Genomic DNA, 23,825 nt, shown 5'->3' with positions numbered 1-23,825 from the left:
CCTGTTTCTTTTGATCATGAAAAACTCCCCAGATCCTGCCCTTGACAAGCACTCATAACATAATGCAGCCACCACCATGATTGAAAATATGCAGGGTTAGTGATAGGATTTGCCTCAAACCAAGGCCAAAAAGTTAATTCCTTTGGTGTTTTTTTCTTCTTCAGTAACAGTTTTACTTTAGTGACTTGTTACAAACAGGATGAATGTTTTGGAATGTTGTTGTTTTTTCAGTACAGGCCTCCTTTTTACTCACACCAGTTTTGTGTAGTGACCAAGCATTTGAACGGTTCCCTTCCTCTGGCAGGTCCGTTAGGAAGGACATCTGGATTTTTGTAGGGTCTGGGTGATATGATACACCATCCAATGCTTAATTATTAACTTGACTGTGCTCAAAGTGATATTCAGTGGGTTTGTGTTCATTTCGTCAACAATAACTATGACGAAAAATACTCGGCAATTATCTATTTTTCCTGACAAAAACTATGACGATAACGAGATGCCCTGGGGAAAAAACGCTAACTATTACAAATTACTTTTCATTTTAGTAGAAAATATGAGTCGAGACTAACGGACATTTTATTTGACATGAAGCTCCTTTTCTTCTGTTTTGTCCGATCCTAAACATGCATGCATGCAGAATATTTCATGCAATCTGCTTGAGTTGATCTTCCCGGCTCTCCCACATAGCTTCCAGGCGGTCACTTCAGTCACTCGTCCGTCTTTTTAACTGATGCGAAGCCAGGACACTTGACTTGTAACTAACCTCAACTAGAAACAATGTTGACTCTTACTCTCTCTTACTTTCATGTAGGCTATTTTTCCTTTGATCACATTATAAGCTTAATTTCCCCATGTGTTCTGTTATTCATTCATCTGTGTTGCCGCTCTCGTTCCGCCGTCCACAATGAGGTAGCGGTAGCTCTTTCCTATGGGAAAAACCAATGCTATTTGTTGAATATTACACTGAAAAAATGATTGGAATTTACTTCATTCAAATGTGTACATCGATTCCACATGAATGAAACATGTTAGATAAACACTTTTCTTTTCAGTTTACCTCTTTTTGTCAAGCAAATATAATGTGTTCAAGTAAATGCACTGTAATGGAATACAATCAATTTAACATGATTTGGTATTAAATGTGTAGCTTCAAATGGATTTGATCATGTTCCCTAAACCTGATCACAACTGAATAATTAACATTTTATTGATGATATTACTCATAATTATGTAGAACTTTGTCCATAATTTATATTATAAACAAGGTTCTACATAATTATTCATGGAAGCACAAGATGAAATGCTGCCATTTTCTACCTTAGTGTTTGAATTGACAAAAATAAGGGAATAAAAAGCAAATGCTAAAGATGCGTAACCAAGGAGCAAGAGACCATTTGCATCAGTGACTAAGAAGACAAATGGCATGCGTTTCAAAAATTACTGTATTTTTTTTAATGGTTCAGCTCTTTGGAATGACAAATGTCCATTCACTGACATTCAGTGTTCAATGAATTGCACAGGTCTAAATCACATTAATGTAGGCTATACAGCGGCAAGAAAAAGTATGTGAACCCTTTGGAATTACCTGGATTTCTGCATAAATTGGTCATAAAATTTGATCTGGTTTCCATCTAAGTCACAACAATAGACAAACACAGTCTGCTTAAACTAATAGCACACAAACAAGAATATGTTTTCATGTCTTTATTGAACACACCGTGTAAAAATTCACAGTGCAGGGTGGGAAAAGTATGTGAACCCTTGGATTGAATAACTGGTTGACCCTCCTTTGGCAGCAATAACCTCAACCAAACATGTTCTGTAGTTGTGGATCAGACCTGCACAATGGTCAGGAGGAATTTTGGACCATTCCTCTTTACAAAACTGTTTCAGTTCAGCAATATTCTTGGGATGTCTGGTGTGAACCGCTCTCTTGAGGTCATGCCACAGCATCTCAATCGGGTTGAGGTCAGGACTCTGACTGGGCCACTCCAGAAGACGTATTTTCTTCTGTTGAAGCCATTCTGTTGTTGATTTACTTCTGTGTTTTGGGTCATTGTCCTGTTGCATCACCCAACTTCTGTTGAGTTTCATTGGCGGACAGATAGCTTTACATTCTTCTGGAAAATGTCTTGATAAACTTGGGAATACATTTTTCCGTCGATGATAGCAAACTGTCCAGGCCCCGAGGCAGCAAAGAAGTCCCAAACCATGATGCTTCCTCCACCATACTTTATATTTGGGATGAGGTTTTGATGTTGGTGTGCTGTGCCTGTTTTTCTCCACACATAGTGTTGTTTGTTCTTTCCAAACAACTCTACTTTAGTTTCATCTGTCCACAGAATATTTTGCCAGTAGCGCTGTGGAACATCCAGGTGCTCTTTTGCGAACTTCAGACATGCAGCAATGTGTTTCTTCCGCAGTGGCTTCTTCCGTGGTGTCCTCCCATGAACACCATTCTTGTTTAGTGTTTTACGTATCGTAGACTCGTCAACAGAGATGTTTGCATGTAACAGAGATTTCCGTAAGTCTTTAGCTGACACTCCTGCATTCTTCTTATTAACCTCATTGAGCATTCTGCGCTATGCTCTTGCAGTCATCTTTTAGGCTTTTTCTTCTCTTGACTTTATATTGCGATTGGCAACTTTCAGAAATTAGGTGCATTACCACCACTGACCTAGTTCGTCTTTCAGACACCCACGTGGGTATAACCAATGAGGAGATGGCACGTGGGTACCTGCTTCTATAAACCAATGAGGAGATGGGAGAGGCAGGACTTGCAGAGCGATCTGCGTCACAAATAGAACTGACTTCTATTTTAGCCCTTGGCAACGCAGACGCTCGTTGGGGCGCGCGAGCAGTGTGGGTGCAATAATTGAATAATATAGATTCCTAAATTTATTTTGCAATGCTCGCGCAAGCGACACGAGCGGTGTAGTCAGCCTGTTACCGTGGACTGATGAACATCAAGGCTTTTAGAGATACTTTTTTAACACCGTCTGTGAAGATACGTGTGATGAAAGACTGAAGTGAGAAACAAGAATGATGCAGCCCATAAATAACAATAAACATAGTAGTGTCTAGTCTTCTTAACTAGAGGCTCATTTAACTATACAGGAATACATTGTGTCTCAGTAACACAATTACCAAACACTGCATCAACAGATCTTTACCAAATAACCTGTTAAGTGGGCAATTCTAAATTGGGATTGGGACCCATCATTAATATCTATTGATAAGATTAAACGTTGACACTGTCTCCAACACATTTTGACCATGATGACAGTGTCTCACAGGAGATGTTTAACAAGGTCCCTAGTAGCTATCTATAACCTTTCCCTACTCTCATGCTGTGCGGCTTTTCACTCTTCCTCATGGACCTGTGACAGGCAGCCCTCACGGTGATCTCCCCTGTCAATGTATATTTGTTAGATACTGTGTAGAAGACATGAATAACAATTATTTTTTAGCTAGCAAATATAGCTAGCAAGCATAACTTAACCAAGCTAACGAAAATACACACATTCTCAGATAGATTCTGTCAACGTTACATCATTTTACAAAGTAACTAGCTATAGTTAAATTAGCTAGCTAATATGATTGTAGCTAGCTAACGTTATATCTGTCACTGACTTGGTACTCACCTTCATAGTTGTCTATGTAGCTTCCTATATACATCTTGAACCCCTTTTCATTCTTGCTAGCTGGAGGCTGATTTAACAATTCGATGTACATCATTAATATTAATTTGAGGCAAGTCCTGAAAACACCTAGTAGAAAACTGCGACATAGTGGTAGTAACATTATATCGTCGATAACAACAAGACTGGCTTCCGTTCTATAGTATGCGCCACCGGACATTGCCACGCCGGTAGGAAGTGTGTTTAGAACGTTCGATCATGGAATGTGCATAAGGGCTATTCGGACTACAACCACACAGACAAACGTTGAATAAAATCAATCACCATGCTTACCTTGACCAAGATTCTAGGTACTGTCTTCTCCGCTAACGCGCCAGCGTTCTGTTGTGGCAATTTCCTGTATTACCAAATGAGGAGAGTTACAAACCACACACCAGTCAGAGTTATACTTAAACTGCATCTTTAATAATGTGAGCTTTACCATAGCCCTGTGACTTTCAACAATTCACTATCTATAATGAATTGTTGAGAGTCCCAACATAATGGCAACTGAGATCTTTTATAGCAAAGATACACCCCTCTCAACTTACACGACGAACCACTGAACTTTAGGAACTCTTCAGAAAGGGCCTTTTACTTGAGAAAGGAGTATCCCTTAGCCAGATTGCATTCTCTATAAATTATCGCTCAGTTTGGTCTCTAAAACGAGGTTCTAATCTCATTCCTGGTACTTCATAGTAACAAAACATTACCTCATCCAAGGCATAACTCAATTGTCAACTCTATATACTCCCATCTCAAGTAAACCCCCTCTTCTCCCCACTCCTGGACAAGCTCACTGAGGGGAGTGACTTGCGCACAGACATTGTGGAGCCAAGAGGTAATTGGTTCCCCCCATCCCTTCACATGGTTTAACAGATACATTCACATATGAAAACAATGTTCCATTCTGTACTCCTCCATTTCTGATATTCTGCATATTACCAGAGACATGTAAAAGACAAGCCTGACCTCTCCCCTCTCTGGGCCTCAAGTGACTGAGCCCTAGCTGAGGGAAAAGTGCAACTGCCAACAGTATAGTCCAAAGGGATACATTCTAATGACAAGTATCTCACATAAGCATATTACGTAAATAAAACATCTTATTTATCTATGTTACCCAACTAATTCTGATTCATCCGCCACAGTTCTTTCTGGAAGGTTCTTCTCTCGCGCGGTTTGAATTGTTCCTCATGACTCGTCATAAATTAACTTTATTGGTTCACACTCCCCCTACATGATTCAAACTAGCAGATCTGATTTTGCTTCGTGTTGCATTGATTGCAAGCTAATGATATCGCGTTGAGAGGAGAAACAAACATGTTTCAGTAAATCACACACAATATATTTTGTAAATCTGACAGCCCACCTTGTCCCGTTTTTTTCTGTGCAGGAGTACAGTAATACTGTACTTCTGGCATTTTTGTAAAGCTCATTCTCTCCTTTTTAAGGAAACTACTGTTATTTACCGCCCTTGATGGTTATGATTGGAAAATTTGAGCTGTAAATTGTTTCACCTGTAACCAAGGCCTATGGCTGTCATTGGTTACGACCTGCGACAATATCAATGTTGCCGGCTAAGGTATAGGAGGGGATAGTGGGCCTAGTTGGACAAGGCTATTCGAATGTGCACATGATGGAATTTAGAGGTAGTCTAAATTGTGACTGAAATGGCTGTGAATCATTTCTCAAGAGATTTAGGCGACTGATAAAAACTAAAACTAACGATGAACGATGAAATGACTAAAATGTGACTTAGTCTAAAAGGTATTTTAAGACTAAAATCTAAGACTAAAACGAAATAAAATAGCTGCCAAAATTAACACTGGTTTGTTTTTTTTGCTGCTTTTTATGTGTACCTATCTGTGCACTTTTTTATGAGCCATTGGAAAAGGTCCTTGGTCTTTGTGGTAGGGAGGGGGCCTGATCCTAGATCAGCTCTCATACTCTAAAACACTTTAAGTACAGGCACAGGTTTCATTTAGTTTAGTTTATTTGGATCCCCATTAGCTATTGCACATGCAGCAGCTACTTTTCCTGGGGCCCACATAAAACGTAAAATACATAAGGTAATATTACATTAAATAAAAAATCAAATAAGAGTTATATATTGTCAAGACACCAAGAGACAACAAATAGACTATTTACACACTATTTATAAATACATATTCATATATTCGTACACTCTTATATTACAGTACAGTTAAAGATGCAGTCCGGGATCTTAAGCACTTACAAATTTGCAACATATTGTACGAATTGGAGTTGGAATTCATAACATATGGTACAAACTTTTTGCAGGACCTAACATATAACACCAAATGGATGACGTAGTGCACTACTGGCACTGGCTCGAGAACACTACTTTCAAAACTACTGGCGGAAATTATACAAAAGCTCTGGAGCATCACTTGAAATTAGATCTTTAGAAAGAGGAGAGGCGTTGCGAAACAAGAAAATGTTTTATCTGTTTTTTAAAGCTTAACTTGCTTTTGCCTGAGTAACCTCTGGTGGCAGCGCGTTCCATGATGACATGGCTACACACATAACTGAGCGACGCATTCAATCCGTTTTTTGGTTTGGGTACCGTGAAGAAACCCACAGTGGTGTGTCTGTTGAGGTGTATGCAAATACATTTACGAGTGGTTAGGAATTTTCATAAAACACGAATGTTTTCATAACACCAGAAAATAAGTGGTCGATATCTCCTCAACCCTCAACCAGGAAAGGCAATCATGCATGTTGTTAGTTCTGTGTTGAGCCAGTTGCAGCTTTGCTAGGTATTTCTTTGCTAAACCTAACCATATCACTAGACAGTAATCAAGATGGGAAAAGACCAAAGCCTGAACAACTAGTACAGTTGAGCTTGAATCGAAAAACATATTTTTTAAAACAGACATACCTCTCCCCATCCTCACAACAACTTTGTCAATATGAACTGACCATGAGAACTGACCATCCAATGTTCCTACTAGGAGTTCAGCTTCTTCGACTTGCTCAACACCCTTCATGCTCAACTCCAGTTTAGGTCTTAGAGAATGTTTTGTCACCTGGTCCCCAGGAAGGTTACGCATCGCACAAGGATCTACATAGTAGTAGTGGGGAGGTGGAGTCGTCAAACATTGGAATATTTTTTTTACATCTAAAAACATGTAACACACTGCAACAAGAGAAAGATGGTGCTATGTTAACTAAACCAAGGTGCCACGAAGCCTAATGATCTGTGCCCACCCACTTGGCAAAAACTGGTTGAATCGACGTTGTTTCCACGTCATTTCGACAAAATAATTCAATGTGATGACATTTAACTGCCTCGCCTGGTTCACCAACTACTTCTCAGACAGAGTTCAGTGTGTCAAATCGGAGGGCCTGTTGTCCGGACCTGTGGCAGTCTCTATGGGGGTGCCACAGGGTTCAATTCTCGGGCCGACTCTTTTCTCTGTATACATCAATGATGTCGCTCTTGCTGCTGGTGATTCTCTGATTCACCTCTACGCAGACGACACTGTTCTGTATACTTCTGGCCCTTCTTCGGACACTGTGTTGGCTAACCTCCAGAAGAGCTTCAATGCCATACAACTCTCCTTCCGTGGCCTCCAACTGCTCTTAAATGCAAGTTAAACTAAATGCATGCTATTCAACCGATCGCTGCCCGCACCAGCATCACTACTCTGGACGATTCTGACTTAGAATATGTGGACAACTACAAATACCTAGTTGTCTGGTTAGACTGTAAACTCTCCTTCCAGACTCGCAATAAGCATCTCCAATCCAAAATTTAATCTAGAATCGGCTTCCTATTTTGCAACAAAGCCTCCTTCACTCATGCTGCCAAAACATACCCTCGTAAAACTGACTATCCTGCAAAAATCACTGAAGCTGGAGACCCAATCTCCCTCACTAACTTTAAGCACTAGCTGTCAGAGCAGCTCACAGATCACTACACCTGTACATAGCCCATCTGTAAATAGCCCATCCAACTACCTCATCCCCATACTGTTATTTATTATTTTTTGCTCCTTTGCACCCCAGTATCTCTACTTGCACATTCATATTTTGCAGATCTATCACTCCAGTGTTTAATTGCTAAATTGTAATTTTTTCGCCACTATGGCCTATTTATTGCCTACCTCCCTTATCTTACCTCATATATATACAGTTTTTCTCTATTGTGTTATTGACTATACATTTGCTTATTCCATGTGTAACTCTGTGTTGTTGTTTGTGTCGCTTTATCTTGGCCAGGTCGCAGTTGTAAATGAGAACTTGTTCTCAACTAGCTTACCTGGTTAAGTAAAGGTGAAATTAATGAATTAATTAACGTGGAAAGCTATTTGGATTTCCAGAAAGTCATTCAACCTAAGGGGATTTCGTCTTTTTACCCAAATCCAATGTCATGGTGAAATGTTTTGTTGATTTTATATTGAATTCATGTCAGCTGACAATTCAACCACATGTGAATCAAAACCAGATGTTGAAATGACTTCTGTGTTCCATAGTGGAACACATTTTTCTTCTTTAAAAGTATTTCTTAATGAGACATATGCATTTTCATTTTGATTTAGTAAATGTTCCATTTCATCTTCCAGTGGTTTAAAAAAGTCCAACTCCTATAGGTCCAGGTGCAGGAGAAATGAAGTACCAAACTTCATTACGGTTACATGTTGTAGTGGTGAAGCATTGCCAGAAGTCTCCCCTATCATACTAGGCATCATAATGGTGCAGATGTATTTCAGGCCAACTTGAACTGTCACTGTAAAGAAATTGTCAATACATGGCACTGCAAACCTAAGAGTATATGTGTTAGTCTGTGTAGCCTCTCTAGGAAAGACAATGGTCAAAAAACGAAGTTCAAATGGACTGAGACATGGAATGATTTTCTCTTTATACGGAAAAATTGAATAGTTTTATTATAAATGATCAGTATTGTGGAATCCTTTAAACCCAACCATAACAACAGAAAGTAATTCATCCTCCGTAAATCTGGGTACTTTACAATACAACTGCATTGCTTTGATCGAAATGTATAGTCCTCTGGATCTGTACAAACGAGTTCCTCTTTAAACATGATTATCATCGGTGTTTCATTAGATTGTAGAAATGACAATACTGTAGTTTATAGTGAAATTCTTTTTACACTGTAACTATCAGATGATAAATCTCAATCAAGTACATTTTGTATAGCATTCAAGTCAATTACACCCTAAACAAGCAATATATGGTGTGTACAATGTTACACTGCCCTTTGTTGTGCATCATATATTTACCATCTGTTTTTGTGAGTGACATGTCAATCAGAATATGCCTCTGGAGGTGTTTGAGCTTGAAACAAGAAACTGGTGTAAGAATTTTTAAAACAGCTTGCCAAGCATAAACCAACGTCATTTTCAGGAAGCATCTGCCACTTAGAAGCGTAAACATATAGTAAAATGTTTACACTGTAGCGAAGGACTCGAGTCAATACGACCAGGTGACGCGTCTCCTGGCCACAAAGCTTCCGCATCATTTCGAGTCAACAGGGGAACAACAAAGCGACAGGTGATTAATGTATTACTGTACAGACATGTTTATTTAATAACTAAATAAAACATATATTATGTCAACTGCAATGCTGAATACAATATGATACGAGAGTGGGTGACACTGTAATATCTCATTTGTGCTATATAGACTGTGATCACATCCTAATTTGTCTAAATATTTTTTGTTTTGGATTGTGCCATGAAAAAACAATAAACGAATTCGAGTGACATCCTGAAACAACGATTCCTAATTGAACTGACTGTAGTCTAACGGATCGGAGGTTCTTCAGAAATCTATGGTCAGTGTAGGTGAGGACCATTTTAAAACTCCATTTTAACTCGTTCGTATCTATTCTACAGTTGTCCATAGACTATATGTCTCTGAATTTAATGATTGAGCGCCAAATGAAGGGTCGCATTGTCTGCGTAATGGATGTCACGAGAACTGCACGAGCCGGGTGACTCGGGCACCAGTTGGTTGCGCAAGTGTGTTTTTGACGCACACAATAACCTACAAGATGAATGTAACAAACCCAAAAGACTGTCTCAGTATGTTTTACATTTAGCCTTTTTATAACAAGTGTATATTCTTTGTAGTTTGTAGGCCACCGAACTACCGGAAAACATAGCATGCGTAAGGGGGGCATAGCGTTCATTCTAACGAGACCTAGAAAAACAAGTCAAAAGATTATATTGTGGATTCATGCATAATATGTTTGGCTTACATGTCACCGTCAAATCAAGTCAAACAACGTTCACTTCTAAATCATTTAATAGTACAGGCTAAGGCACCCCTAGTCCCCAAGCGTGGACAGATTGTAAACGCATATGAACTTCATCAATGACATGAAATGTAAATACCCAAGCCAAAATCCAAGCTAAAAAAGTACACATCTGGTGCCTCAACTTTGGTTTCCCCTTAAACCATGTCAAATGGCTCTATGGCGTCACATTAGAGACTCAAGATATATTCCTAATGTCCTCCAACAGCAGTCTCTCTGACGCATCGGCCTGTATCAGACACGAGATCACGGTAGTCTGCATTAATTCTAGGTAGTAATAACTACAATTTTACTCGTATGGCCTTTTTATAGCCTATGCTTCTATAACTGAAATTAAAGAGATCGTGCGGTATTTCATATTTCAATCATATGTATTGGACATTGTCTTTCGGTATACAGAATTACAAGTGGGCTAAGCTGCAATCAGACATAGTCGAGGTTATTGGACAGACGGCTCGATGGCGCGTTTTTTGAATGCACGATTTCATATGGGCATTGAGGGGTCTTCATTGTGCGGCCCCTGTAGATATGGGGGGCACGAGAACGACACGAGCCTGAGGAACAAAAGGACAGATGGCCCTCCGGTCCATCTAATGAATTATGGAGAATTTGAAGGAAATTGGACCATCAAATATTTCATGAAGGGTGAGGTATCTTTCTATCTGATAATGTTGCATTATATTATTGTTATATTAGGCCTATAGGCTCCTGAAACTAAATACAATGCTCAATGCTATGGGCATCCAACGATATGATCATATTAATGATAGCCATCACATCTTTAAAAGAAGGTCTACCTTATAACATTATTTTACTGAAAATAGTGTAAGAAGGAAAGATAACTGGATTAATAAACTATATTGAGCTCATTTTGTGAAAGAATCAATCGATATAGATGTTTAACATGAAACAAATCTCGTAAACAACAACCAAAGCCAAACATGTTTTATGTTTTGATGTGGTAATATGCATACGGTTAGGCTATATTCCAGATATTCAGGTTTTGACGCTGAGGGCTTAGTCAAGCCTTAGAAGGCGTGGACCAATCGCCTCCGCCCACAAAGAGCAAACCAGCCACACTGGTTCACCAGCCTAGTGCGCTAAAAGGGCGCTCAATGCAATTCACTGTTCCAGCCATCCACGGGCAACGCCACGCTCCTGCTCCATCGAAGCTCCATCAAAGCAAGGAGGCCGATTTCTGGTATGTAATCATCAATAATATCCTCTATAGTATTATCATTACACGCTTTCCTTGAACGAACGTGTGAACTGTTTATATTATTCGGAGCACTCTCGAATTGGCAGAGCAAGTCGTTTATGTTGCACCATATAAGCATGAACGTCATTAGCATTTATCAGTACATTTGTAAATGCATTAAAGTAGTATCATAATCATATTGGTATGAAAGTAGCCTATTGTATCGATACAATGTAATCTTGTGCTTGTGCATGATTAAGTAACATGCATATCGAGAGCCTTTATTGTTACTCTATTATATGTAGAAGGTCTGTTCCATAATATCTGTTGTTATTAGTCGTATTCCTGTTATTCACTCATGTCAAAATGCTCAATTATGTCAAGTTAGTGTTAATTCAATCATGGATAAAGTGCTGTTGTTAATGAGATTCACGAATTTGTCAATTGAGGACAAGTGTGTGAGAAAGTTCGACCATGTAAATTCTCACCAGCAGCTCACACGGATGACTGCATTGCTGTGGTGTGGCAGAGGAATGGTAAGTTGGTGGTCATTAAGAAAGAATGTGTTGTCTCAAGGTTATATGGATGTTGGAATAGCTTGTATCTACAGTAAATAGGCTACATATGTCTGCTAATGTAACATGAAACCTAATTGTAGTTCAATCCGTGCAGTGTCAATAAGTGCATTTTGAATGACATAGTTAGCCTTAAACACTTAATAGTATGGTCAGTAGCTTAAGTCAAACAGTGGTTTTGTCTTTAACACACGTGGCAAATACTTAAAAGCAATGTGGCATCTCAATAAACAGCTCAGATAGTTTTGCTTTATGAAATGTCAATATGTCAAAGGCATGCATTATTAGTACAAAAAAAAAATGAGGGAATCAGAGTTAGGTCTACAAGGAGTTTACAACACATTATGCAGATTCATTTAATTGGAGGTGATTTCAAAGGTCTTTCACTTACATTAGTATTTCAACTTGAAAGAGATAAACACTATATTTCTCACTATGTTAGATATCAGAAATAACACGCATACTCTTAGAAGTAAATCCTATGACGTTTGCCAGGACATTTCCAGACGTACTTGTTATGAAAATGGGTTTTATGTTTTTATTCCCACATGTTTTTGTTTTCATTGCATTAAGATGCTATGAATATATATTTATATATATTTATATTTGATCTGTAAAAAAATATGCATGAATTATTTACTCACTAACTGTTTTTAAATCATTAGAAAACTGTCAGAATCTCAGTCATTTATAAACACCATAGTTATTTGGAAAAGTGGTTAATGAAATGTTTCATTAAAGCGGCAATCATATAGTTTTAACCATGTTTTTAGGCTATATGGTGTTTGTTTAAATGTACTTTGTTTACAAACATTGGAGTAAAACAAGCGTATATTTTGGGTTCTGATGATGGAACTAAGCTCATGAGGCATTTATAAGTAATACTTTTCAAAAATCAATAGGTAGGTATACATATCATTAATTCACAAGTCCACAAATGGATGTAGCAACAGCAGATTGCCCCTTTATGGATCTTAAAGTGAATTGACTAGTCTTTATGAATATATATATATATATGCTATTTATTATTAAACGATTTTATTCAAAGCGGCTTCCAGTCATGCGGTCCCGGGAATCAAACCCACCATCCTGGCATAGCACCAACCCAAACCAACTGAGCTACAGAGGACCACATGAATGTAGATTGCACTGTTACCGTGTCATTTTAAACCCCATATAGAGAACAAAAACCCATTGTTTCTGTTTGACCAATTCCACTGGGCACACACTGGTTGAATCAACGTTGTTTACGGGTCATTTCAATAAAATTACGTTGAACCAACGTGGAATAGACGTTGAATTGACGTCTGTGCCCAGTATACCTGTTAGATATACACAGTTAGGTATTGCTTCACAACGTGTGTGTGTGTGTGTGTGTGTATGCGTCTGTATGTCAAGAGAGAATCCACCATTAAAGTCTTCAGGAGGATCAAACTGGACGGCCAAATAAAGTGATCTCTTGCCGTTTGTGTCTTATTTAATTGTGACAATTTCACATGATGTAGCTATGCTAAACTGAAACACACATACATGCTGAAATATTAAAGTTTTTGTTGTGGTCTGGTCTGGTTATTTATGTATAGTACGCTATGGGTTGGGGTTATAAATGCGGCATTTATAGATTGCAGAAAAGTATGGTGTTGGGATGCATATAAATCCTAGTTGTCAATTATATAAGGAAATGTAGTTGTAATTTCCGTGAGAACATATTTACATATATCATTTTATATGGAAAAATTCCAATTGGTCAACGTATCGGTTTTTGTGAGAATAAATCTCCCCTCAGAGACTAGATGATGACGCACAGGACTGTGCCAAAATACATGTAAAACGGTAGGCGTCTTGGAGGTGGGATAATAACGATTGTCACAAAGGTTTAAAAAGAAAAGTGTTGAAAATGGAACCATAAAAAAAGTGACATTAAACACCCAATTGAACTCTGAATAAAAAAATAAATAAGAACACGGCCGTTTTATTTGTAATTTGATTTCAAAATGAATTTAAGGTACTATATGAGAGGCTCTTGATTTAAGAAGCGAAACAATGAATAGGCCTCCAACTGCACGCGTGCTGTTTGCTCAACCGAGGTTAATTCATGGCACGCGCCACCCCGCTGAGCATTTGGACAGATGGGCCAACCTCTCTCTGCGGAGGCTGTGTGGAGGCACTGCCATTAGTAAAGGAATTTGGTAACTGCAGTAGACCTACACTGGAAAATATATTTAATAACATGTTTATATTTAGCCATAAAATGTAAATACATGTTTTCATTTGAATGTAAAACACAAACCTACAATATAGGCCTAGGCCTAATTGCAGGGTATAATATGCAGTGATTTGTTGCTCATGTTATTGTTGTCATTGTTTTTAATTCGAGTCAATTTTGTTATCTTTTTTTATTTTGTTTTATTTGATCTGTCTTATAGATTTGGCTATTTCCACCCATAATTTTGGTTTAACTTGCCATTAAAATCTATTTGTAATATCCTACATTGTTAATTTTCACAATTTTCAATAGGTTACTAAAATGTTGAAAACAAATTGGTAGGCCTATATTGGAAACCAAAACGTCACTGAAGTTCCCCGGGGAGGCAGCAGCGTTCCTGATTTGAATGTTCCCGCGCAGGCAAGCAGCAGATGGCGATAACAACGGGCCTTCAGTTTGGCCATGCTCTGAATGTAATTGAATAACTGTCACACGTCAGACGCGTGCAAGGAATACCCCCGCGTTCCCAGACTTCGTCTTCAACGTTCAAATTGAAAAACCGTTGGAAAGCCTGTTCCAAGTCAATCGGGATTTCCAAACATTTGGAGCGTTTAAAATGACCATGGAAACAAATACCCATAAAAGACTAGTCTAGCTCCATAGTGCTTTATTTCTCTATATGGTCTATATAGCCTTATAACCCAAAATGTTTGTGCTATAAGTAGGTTATATACAGCAGCTGTTCTCTACAACAATAAAATAAAGCATATAAATAAATATATAAAATATAGGTCGTTTTTTTGAAAGCCTATTGAAAGCCTAAAAAAGGCATTTTAGCCTAATAATCACGATTGCGCAAAACATATCCATTTATTTCTGGCAATAAAACTAGTGTTCCTTATTTGTGCCATCAATTAATTGCCAGTCCCTCATGGGGTTTTAAAAGTCCAATGCAGCTGTTTTTATCTCAATATCAAATCATGTCTGGGTAACAAGAGGCTACCTTGCCGAGTTTGTTTTCAATTTTTTTTTAAATAATTTTTTACAAAAATAGCTACTTAACAAAGAGCAATTTCTCAAGCAAGGGAAACCTGAAAAGTAGCTGTTATTAGCAGAGAGGTTTGTAACTCTTTCTTATTGGTCTATTAACTCATTTACAGCCTCCATCCAACAGGCTGAAACTTCCGGCAGTATTTTCAAACAGCTCTTACACTAAAAAGGGCATTATCATCATTTTCACAATCTCACAGTATTATTCCAAACTCATAGTGTGGAAATATATATAAAACACGGGAAAAATCACGTTTTTGACTGCACTGGGCATTTAATAAGCACCTCCTCTTAGCAAGCACCCGCATGGTGTCTATAACAATTGGGCTTATGGCAACAGATTGTCCCATGAGGTACGAGTTAAGCACGGGGCTCAACCCATAGAGACCCAACCAACAGAGTGTGCTTGAGCAGAAAGTGATAAACCAGATAACACGAGTAGTAAAATAGAATGCGTGCTTATGATACAGCAACAATGCTCATATTTCTGTGCTTAAAACCGTTTGTTAAATCATCTTAAGGGCTGGAATTCTATTAAACGCCATTACATGATTCTTGCAAGTCTAACTAAACAAAACGAATAGAATATGATGGGATTAAAGTCTCTGAAAGAATATCATACATACAAATATATATACAAATATACAAATATTATATTAGGCTATAAAAATGTTGGGAACTATGAGACCTCAATAATGCTTTTGTGGTAAAGATCAGCCTAACATACAAGTCTCATTTAAAGGCCCAATGCAGCCATTTTTATATTAATATCAAATAATTTCTGGGAAACAGTTAAGTACTCTACTGTAATAGATTTCCATTAAAATCGTAAAAATTTGCTTTTTAGCAAGAAAACATCTCTCAAGCAAGAATTTTGCTAGGGCTAAGACTGAGTGGGGAGGGGATAACGGAAAACTAACTGTTATTGGCAGAGAGGTTTGGAACTCTTTGTTATTGGTCTATTAACCAATTTACCCCACGGTGATGTCACCATGGAAACCCAAAACTCATGCAAGCCTGCTGATTATAAGGTCCTGTGTTGATTGCGGCGGTTACTAGTCCAACGCTCTAATTAGTGGTTTGAGCGTTGGACTAGTAACCGAAAGGTTGCAAGATCGACTCCCAGAGCTGACAAGGTACAAATCTGTCGTTCAGCCTCTGAACAAGGCAGTTAACCCACTGTTCCTAGGCCATCATTGAAAATAAGAATTTGTTCTTAACCTACTTGCCTAGTTAAATAAAGGTAAAATAAAATTGTATTTTCAACCAGAAACTATCAGGAAATAACACTGATCACATTTTTTATCCCTTTTACACTTCTAACACTGAAACTAACAGTGTTAGTATCATCAGCTGTTGTACAATATGATATAAAACACAGGGACATCATTTGACTGCATTGGGGCTTTAAGGCTATATCTTATTCACAGATTATTGATGTTTTATCCAATATTGATGCATACCCAGCTAGGTTGCTTGTGTGAGCTGTGGTCCAACATATGATGATTTCCTGACACACTTTGGTGATGAAACATATTGCAATTCATCACAGTCAACCATGGAGAGGCATGTGCACAGGTATGCTACGGAGATGGAGAATAAAAAAAATAATATATATATATATTTGTGAGATGCGCCGAATACAACAGGTGTAAACTTTGCCGTGAAATGCTTACTTACAAGCGTTTTCAAAACAAAGCAGAGTTAAAAAGTAATAAAACCCCCCACACAAAGTTTCAGAATTGGTCGGGAGCCCGTAAAACAGCCGCTATCCACTGCACGCCATCTCCTGATATTGAAATGGCCTACAAAATGCACGAGAAAACGCACGACTCTCACACGTGTTGCTCCACCCCTACTTCCAATAAATATTATTGCAGGGTCCCTTTACATGATGCAAGCCATACATTTTGTTTCTGGACTACATCAACAATAAGATCTGTTTTTTGATATGAGCAAAAATGATTTAAAACGTTTTCTGATATAGCATGGGCTACCTGGCCTACAGGCTATTGTGTGTCCCCTGATGCGAACCACTAATTATATTGGGTAATGCAGAGTCTATCTCGAGTATGTAAAAGGATTTCGGAATTAAAATATACATAGGACTAACACTGCTTTGAAAGACATTACAGCCCCTTATAAGCAGTGGTGTGTAATGATGGATGTCAAGGGAAGCCAGGCGTCCCCCAAAAATTGACCAAGAAAAACAGAAAATTATCAAATGTTCGTGTCTCTGTTTCATAATTTTCCTTTAATTCAATAGGCTGAATGTACACTACAATGCCAAACGTATGTGGACACCCCTTCAAATTAGTGGATTTGGCTATTTCAGCCACACCCATTGCTGACAGGTGTATAAATTTGAACACACAGCCATGCAATCTCCATAGACAAAAATTGGAGCTCAGTGACTTTCAATGTGGCACCGTCATAGGATGTCACCTTTCCAACAAGTCTGTTTGTAACATTTCTGGCCTGCTAGATCTGCTCCAGTCGACTGTAAGTAAGGTGAATGCACCAATTTGTAAGTCGCTCTGGATAAGAGCGTCTGCAAAATGACTTAAATGTAAATGTTATTGTGAAGTGGAAAAGTCTTGGAGCAACAACGGCTCAGCTGCGAAGTGGTAGGCTACATGTAACAGTGCAGCTTCCGTCCCTCTCCTTGCCCCTACCTGGGCTCAAACCAGGGACCCTCTGCACACAACAACTGACACCCACGACGCATCATTACCCATCGCTCCAAAAGCGTCCCTTGCAGAGAAAGGGGAAAAACTACTTTGAGGTCTCAGAGGGAGTGACGTTACCAATTGAAACGCTATTAGCGCGCACCCTGCTAACTAGCTAGCCATTTCACATTGGTTACACACACAAGATCATAGAACAGGACCGCCGAGTGCTGAAGTGCATAGCGCGTAAACATCATCTGTCCTAGGTTGCAACACTCACTACCGCGTTCCAAACTGCCTCTGGAAGCAACGTAAGCACAATAACTGTTTGTCGGGAGTTTCATGAAATTAGTTTCCATGGCCGAGCAGCCGCACACAAGCCTAAGGTCACCATGCGCAATGCCAAGCATCGGCTGGAGTGGTGTAAACCTTGCCGCCATTGGACTCTGGAGCAGTGGAAATGCGTTCTCTGGAATGATGAATCACGCTTCACCATCTACCAGTCCAATGGACGATACTGGGTTTGGTGGATGCCAGGAGATTGCTACCTGCCCGAATGCAAAAATCAAATCAAATTTTATTGGTCACATACACTTGGTTAGCAGATGTTATTGCGAGTGTAACGAAATGCTTGTAATATAGTGCCAACTGTAAAGTTTGGTGGAGGAGGAATGGTCTGGGGCTGTTTTTCAAGGTTCAGGTTAAGCCCCTTAGTTCCAGTGAAGAGAGATCTTAATGCTACAGCATAAAATGACATTCTATACAATTCTGTGCTTCCAACTTTGTGGCAACAGTTTGGGGAAAGCCCTTTCCTGTTTCAGCATGAAAATGCCCCGTGCACTAAGTGAGGTCCATACAGAAATGTTTTTTTGAGATCGGTGTAGAATAACTTGACTGGCCTGCACAGAACCCTGACATCAACCCCATCGAACATATTTGCGATGAACTGTAACGCCGACTGCGAGCCAGGCCTAGTGGCCCAACAACAATGCCCCACCTCACTAATGCTTTTGTGGTTGAATGGAAGCATGTCCCAGCAGTAATGTCCCAACATCTAGTGGAAGCCTTCCCAGAAGTGTGGAGTGCTATAAGAGTGGCTGTTATAGCAGCAAACGGGGACCAACTCCATATTAATCCCCATGATTTTTGGAATGACATGTTCTAAGAGCAGGTGTCCACATAAGTTTGGCAATGTATCTCACCGGAGAAAGCATCCGAGTGAGCAAAACAGCGCCCCTCTGTCTCTGTATGTGTATCCCATCTAGGCCTATATGATGCTGTCTTATTATTACATTTTTTCCGCCCGTAGTATTGAATGCAAGGGAAGCTAATAATAGCCAATCAGCATTGAGCTAAACTGAGTGAGCGCACCCAAAAAAAGTGTCAAGGAAAGCCAGTTTGGATTTGGCTTCACACCAATCACATCAGGAGCAAAACATCAAATCACAGAATAAAATGTAACTGTTGCATCTCATTGTGTTGTTGTCCTCCGGTGGCTAGCTAGCTAGCTAAAAGTGTCCCTTTCCTAAATTAACCATGGATGGATGTAGGAATTTGGACTTGTGGGTTTTACTTAATTCTTCTTACTGGCCAATGATTATAATGGCGATTCTGATCGAACTATAAATTCATACTTTGTGCCCCTGGCCTGAGGGGATGGAAGATCAATATGTAGCTAAATGTAGTAGGCTAATGTAAACTAGCTGGGTCCTCGTAGCCCATGAAAGGAAGTTAGGCTATCGAGCAAGCATTTTAGCCAGGTAGCCTATGACAACACAAACTAAAAGCATACTGTATGACGGAGTCATAGATCATTTTCTCAACATGAAAGAAAGGATGGCATTACACGAACGCAAGCACAAACAGAAATCACAACCATGGACAGCCAAATCATATTTAGGTTACGTTGATTGGACTAAACAGTTTTGGTATCTTTTAGTTGTCACTGTATTAGACTAAACATATGTGATTTGATGTTGAAATGGTGCTGGAATAGTGGAGGCAGCTCCTGTTTTCTTTGTTACTTGTGATTTGGCATGGTCCTCAGATCCTCAAAAGGTTTTACAGCTGCACCATCGAGAGCATCCTGACGGGTTGCATCACTGCCTGGTATGGCAACTGCTCGGCCTCCGACTGCAAAGCACTACAGAGGGTAGTGCGTACGGCCCAGTACATCACCAGGGCCAAGCTTCCTGCCATCCAGGACCTCTATACCAGGCAGTGTCAGAGGAAAGCCCTAAAAATTGTCAAAGACTCCAGCCACCCTAGTCATAGACTGTTCTCTCTGCTACCGCATGGCAAGTGGTACCGGAGTGCCAAGTCTAGGTCCAGGAGGCTCCTAAACAGCTTCTATACCCAAGCCATAAGACTCCTGAACAGCTAATCAAATGGCTACCCAGACTACCTGCATTGCCCCCCTTTACGCTGCTGCTACTGTCTGTTATTATCTATGCATAGTCACTTTAATAACTCTACCTACATGTCCATATTACCTCAATTACCTCGACACTGGTGCCCCCGCACATTGACTCTGTACCAGTAGCCCCTGTATAAAGCCTCCACATTGACTCTGTACCAGTAGCCCCTGTATAAAGCCGCCACATTGACTCTGTACCAGTAGCCCCTGTATAAAGCCTCCACATTGTTAATCATTTGTTATTCTTATCTCTACTTTTTTAGGTATTTTCTTAAAACTGCACTGTTGGTTAAGGGCTTGTAAGTAAGCATTTCACTCTAAGGTCTACACCTGTTGTATTTGGCGCATGTGACTAATACCATTTCATTTGATTTGATTTGAACTCTCCCTGGTTCTAAATGAATAGTTGTTTAGTAGTCCGAAAATGTCGTAAACATTAACTAGCATGACCATGCTTTTGGTCATGTAACTATTTATTACATGCAATATGCTTTGTGGCAATCACCAGACAGAGGTTGCTCTCAGGTTTTGTGATGAAATAAAGGTGTGGTTGATTTATTCTGCCACTGTGTCTCGACCTTATCACGGTCGCAAGGCATATTAACTAACAGGTTATACAGCAAACAATCCAATTATCAATGCCCCATAGGTTGTAATATGGCTTTTTTTGTTGCTTGGCTTCCCCAGTGATTTTACCAAAGCACTGCTACTGCTTATAAGGGTAGATAGATTTTGCTACAATGTTATTTATCGACCACTGAAATAGCACAATCCCAAACTAAAAAGTGGTCAACTCTCCTCCCGCAGAGCAGATGGGGTCCGGAGGTTTTGGTACCAACCCTTTCTCTAACACACCTGATTCTGCTAATCAAGGTGCTGATTAATATTTGATTAGCAGTGTCAGTGTATAAGGCTGTAGGTTGGGTAGCTAGGTTGGTGCAAAAAGCTTGCAAAACAAGTATCTCTCCGTGAGGACTGGCCACCCCTGACATAGGTTACTGTCTCTTTAACTACTGATCCGATTTCTAGAGACGTTCTGTTACTGCAGGAGTGATCTCCCCCCTGATGGATTATTTAACAAGTGCTGAGTCCCAAATCGCAATCTGTGGCCACAGATACATGAGCCAAGATAGCCGCGCGCAATATTCTTCGTAGCTAATTTAATGGGCTACAACGTCGATAACGTTCTCAAAGCTGAGTAATATCTAAGAAAGAAGGCGATAAAACCAAGGAATATCCCTGCAGCAGGTGTTTGAGCTATGGTGTTGAGGCAGCGGAGAACAAGGTAGCCATCAGTTGAACATTATCGTCGTGCGCGATTACAAATCACCGGTACGCAATAATGATTAACTTCATTCGCTCAATTATACGAACATGACTGGTAATTGGTCAAGTCTGTGGATATAAAGCAAAAACATATGTTTTTACGTAGTAAAATGACCAAATACATGCGCATTGAAAGACATGTCCAAAGAAATAGGCTTTTTCTCGTTCTCAAAAAGTATGCTTACTTAGAGATGCATTTTTAAAAATCTGTCAATTCAGCAGGATAGGCTTCTAAAGACTGGACATGCATTTCTGTTCCTGTAATGAACACATGACTGAAATGACTTATCTACGAAGAAAATAGTTCGAGTTAAATAGAGATTAACCTCATTTAGATGGTGCGTTTATAAATACGGAGGAGTTGTCGAGCCGCAGTTATGGTGGTGGAAAGGACACTGATTGCCGCAAGGCAGGGGGATGTACAAACTCTGAAAGTGCAATTAGCGGAGAAAATACTGAACAGCGGAGTAAAGGACCTTTTGGGAGCCTCACCTGTCCACCACGCCGCCCGTACTGGAAAACTGACTTGCCTACGTTTCCTCGTGGAAGAAGTTGGTTTACCAGGCAACTGTTTGGCTAATAATGGCGCCAGCCCGGCACACGACGCTGCTGCCACTGGCAACCTATCCTGCTTACAGTGGCTATTAACTCAAGGGGGATGTCACACCGCGGTGAGTCAAGTTATTTTCTTGCCTCGGGCATACAGTACAGTAGCTTTTTAAATGGTATGATTAGTTCCCTATAGTCATCACGTAATTCACCACAGGCCTATTTTTCTCCTTTCAAACAAGAGCTTCAGACCTTCCGATATCTATACGACAACGTCTAGAGCAGCCAGGTCAAGGCCTACAGTGTATGGCATTTGTTCCAATAGTCCTGCAGCCTAGACCTGAAAACATGTATTATGTCACAAGAGTAGTCATCTTGGATAGTCCCTAACCATCTCTGTCAGGTCATTAGTTTGTCTGTAAAATTGAGCATATTGCCACATTTCCAGCCTGAAAATTCCATTCAACACTTTTTCACACTACTTCAACATACTAACACAATTAGTCACGCAGACAGTTCTTTGACATTTGTGATAGGCCTAAAGGGATTACCTTTGTCTATACTACACCACTATGCTTGTCCAGGCTTTTGTCTCAACGAACAACACACGGGATCATTGTAATGGCTATATCAGGGCTAAAGGCACACCTGTTGCAATTGAGAACACCTGAGATTGTTATTAGTGATTACACCCAGACCCCAGGTACCCATGAGAGAGAGAATTAAGGAGACGGTATGTGTCAAAAGGTGATTGATTGAGCTATTCCTGTGTTCTTCCTGTGCAGCTGTTTCTTCGAAGTAAAGGCCTGTGGTGACATTTTTATCCGACATGTACTTTACTTGTATAAAAAGGTTGGATGGAAACTTGTTTTCAAAGTGTGACATTTGTGTTGTAAATAAATGTTCAGGGAAAGTTTTAGTAAAAAGTGAAGTATGTTCGGATGTCCTCATTTAGGGTGTGCTTATGTAACATGATGGTGCAGCTGTTTCTTCGAAGTAAAGCAAATGTTTGCAATAAAATGTAATGGCCTGATTGATGTGTAGAGACCTTGTTGAACTGAAATAAAATGTGAAACAGTTTGTATTGAATGGGGGAGGCCTGAGTTTGAACAATGTGAAACAGTTTGACATTTTTGTGGTGAACTTATGGAGCTGCTGGGTAGTGAGCTTGTGACCCCTTGTATAATGAATAAGTAATTTCCGGGGTTGGTCTGCAGGGTATAAGTAAGTGTTAGACTTGTCTTGTGAACACTACGAGCGACAAGAAACCTCCAAAAGAGACAAACCACAGAGAACTTGAAAGAAAAAAATTAAGAAAACAAATCCATGTTAATTAAGTACTGGCGACCCTAACATTGGAAGTAGGACCCTGGCTAAAACAGAGAAATATATAGGGTGAATTCAGAAAAAGTTGGACATCATGTAAACCGGGACATATTAATCCTGAGAAGTACATTTTTTGGTCTGACAAGTGAAAATCAAAACCATTGTTACTAATGGTGCTTTCAAGACAACTGGGGACTCCGGAGGGGGGGGTTAAAACGCTTTTTCGCAGTCGGCGCTAGTTAAAAAAAAAAAAAATTGTTCCCAGTTGTCTTGAACACTCTGACGTCGGAAGTCTGAGATTGCTGAGTTGTTTTGAACGCGGCATAAGCCCTTGCAGAGAAACCTGCAAAATCACTTCGTTGGTGTGACATCATAGAGGGGGCGGAGCAAGCTTCAAACAGGAATCTCACCCAGTGAAGCACCTGCCTCCTGAGTCTGTACAGGAGTTGCAGTGATGAGACTAACTCCCAATTGGATACCACGAAATTGGAGAGAAAAAGGGGTAAAAATAAAAAAAAGTGTGTGT

At 39.6% G+C, this 23,825-nt stretch overlaps 1 protein-coding gene and 1 long non-coding RNA gene across 2 annotated transcripts in view; both read left to right on the top strand.

Annotated features, from left to right (window-relative positions):
- The first annotated feature begins 11,094 nt into the window (after positions 1-11,094).
- Positions 11,095-13,719, top strand: LOC139543238 (uncharacterized). Its single transcript, XR_011668633.1, has 3 exons — positions 11,095-11,185; positions 11,677-11,718; positions 12,806-13,719. It is a non-coding gene; the product is annotated as an uncharacterized lncRNA (long non-coding RNA).
- Positions 13,720-21,214: 7,495 nt separating this feature from the next.
- The window catches only part of LOC139543213 (espin-like), a 103,490-nt gene continuing 100,879 nt past the window's right edge, over positions 21,215-23,825 (top strand). Inside the window, exon 1 of the mRNA XM_071349475.1 lies at positions 21,215-22,095. Coding sequence (XP_071205576.1) covers positions 21,802-22,095 — 294 coding nt within the window. The 5' untranslated portion in view covers positions 21,215-21,801. The remainder of the gene's footprint in view (positions 22,096-23,825) is intronic.

Source organism: Salvelinus alpinus, chromosome 17 (genome assembly GCF_045679555.1).
Source record: "Salvelinus alpinus chromosome 17, SLU_Salpinus.1, whole genome shotgun sequence".
Taxonomy (NCBI): Eukaryota; Metazoa; Chordata; class Actinopteri; order Salmoniformes; family Salmonidae; genus Salvelinus; species Salvelinus alpinus.
The sequence above is the reverse complement of the archived record's forward strand: the minus strand, read 5'-3'. Positions and strand labels throughout refer to the sequence as shown.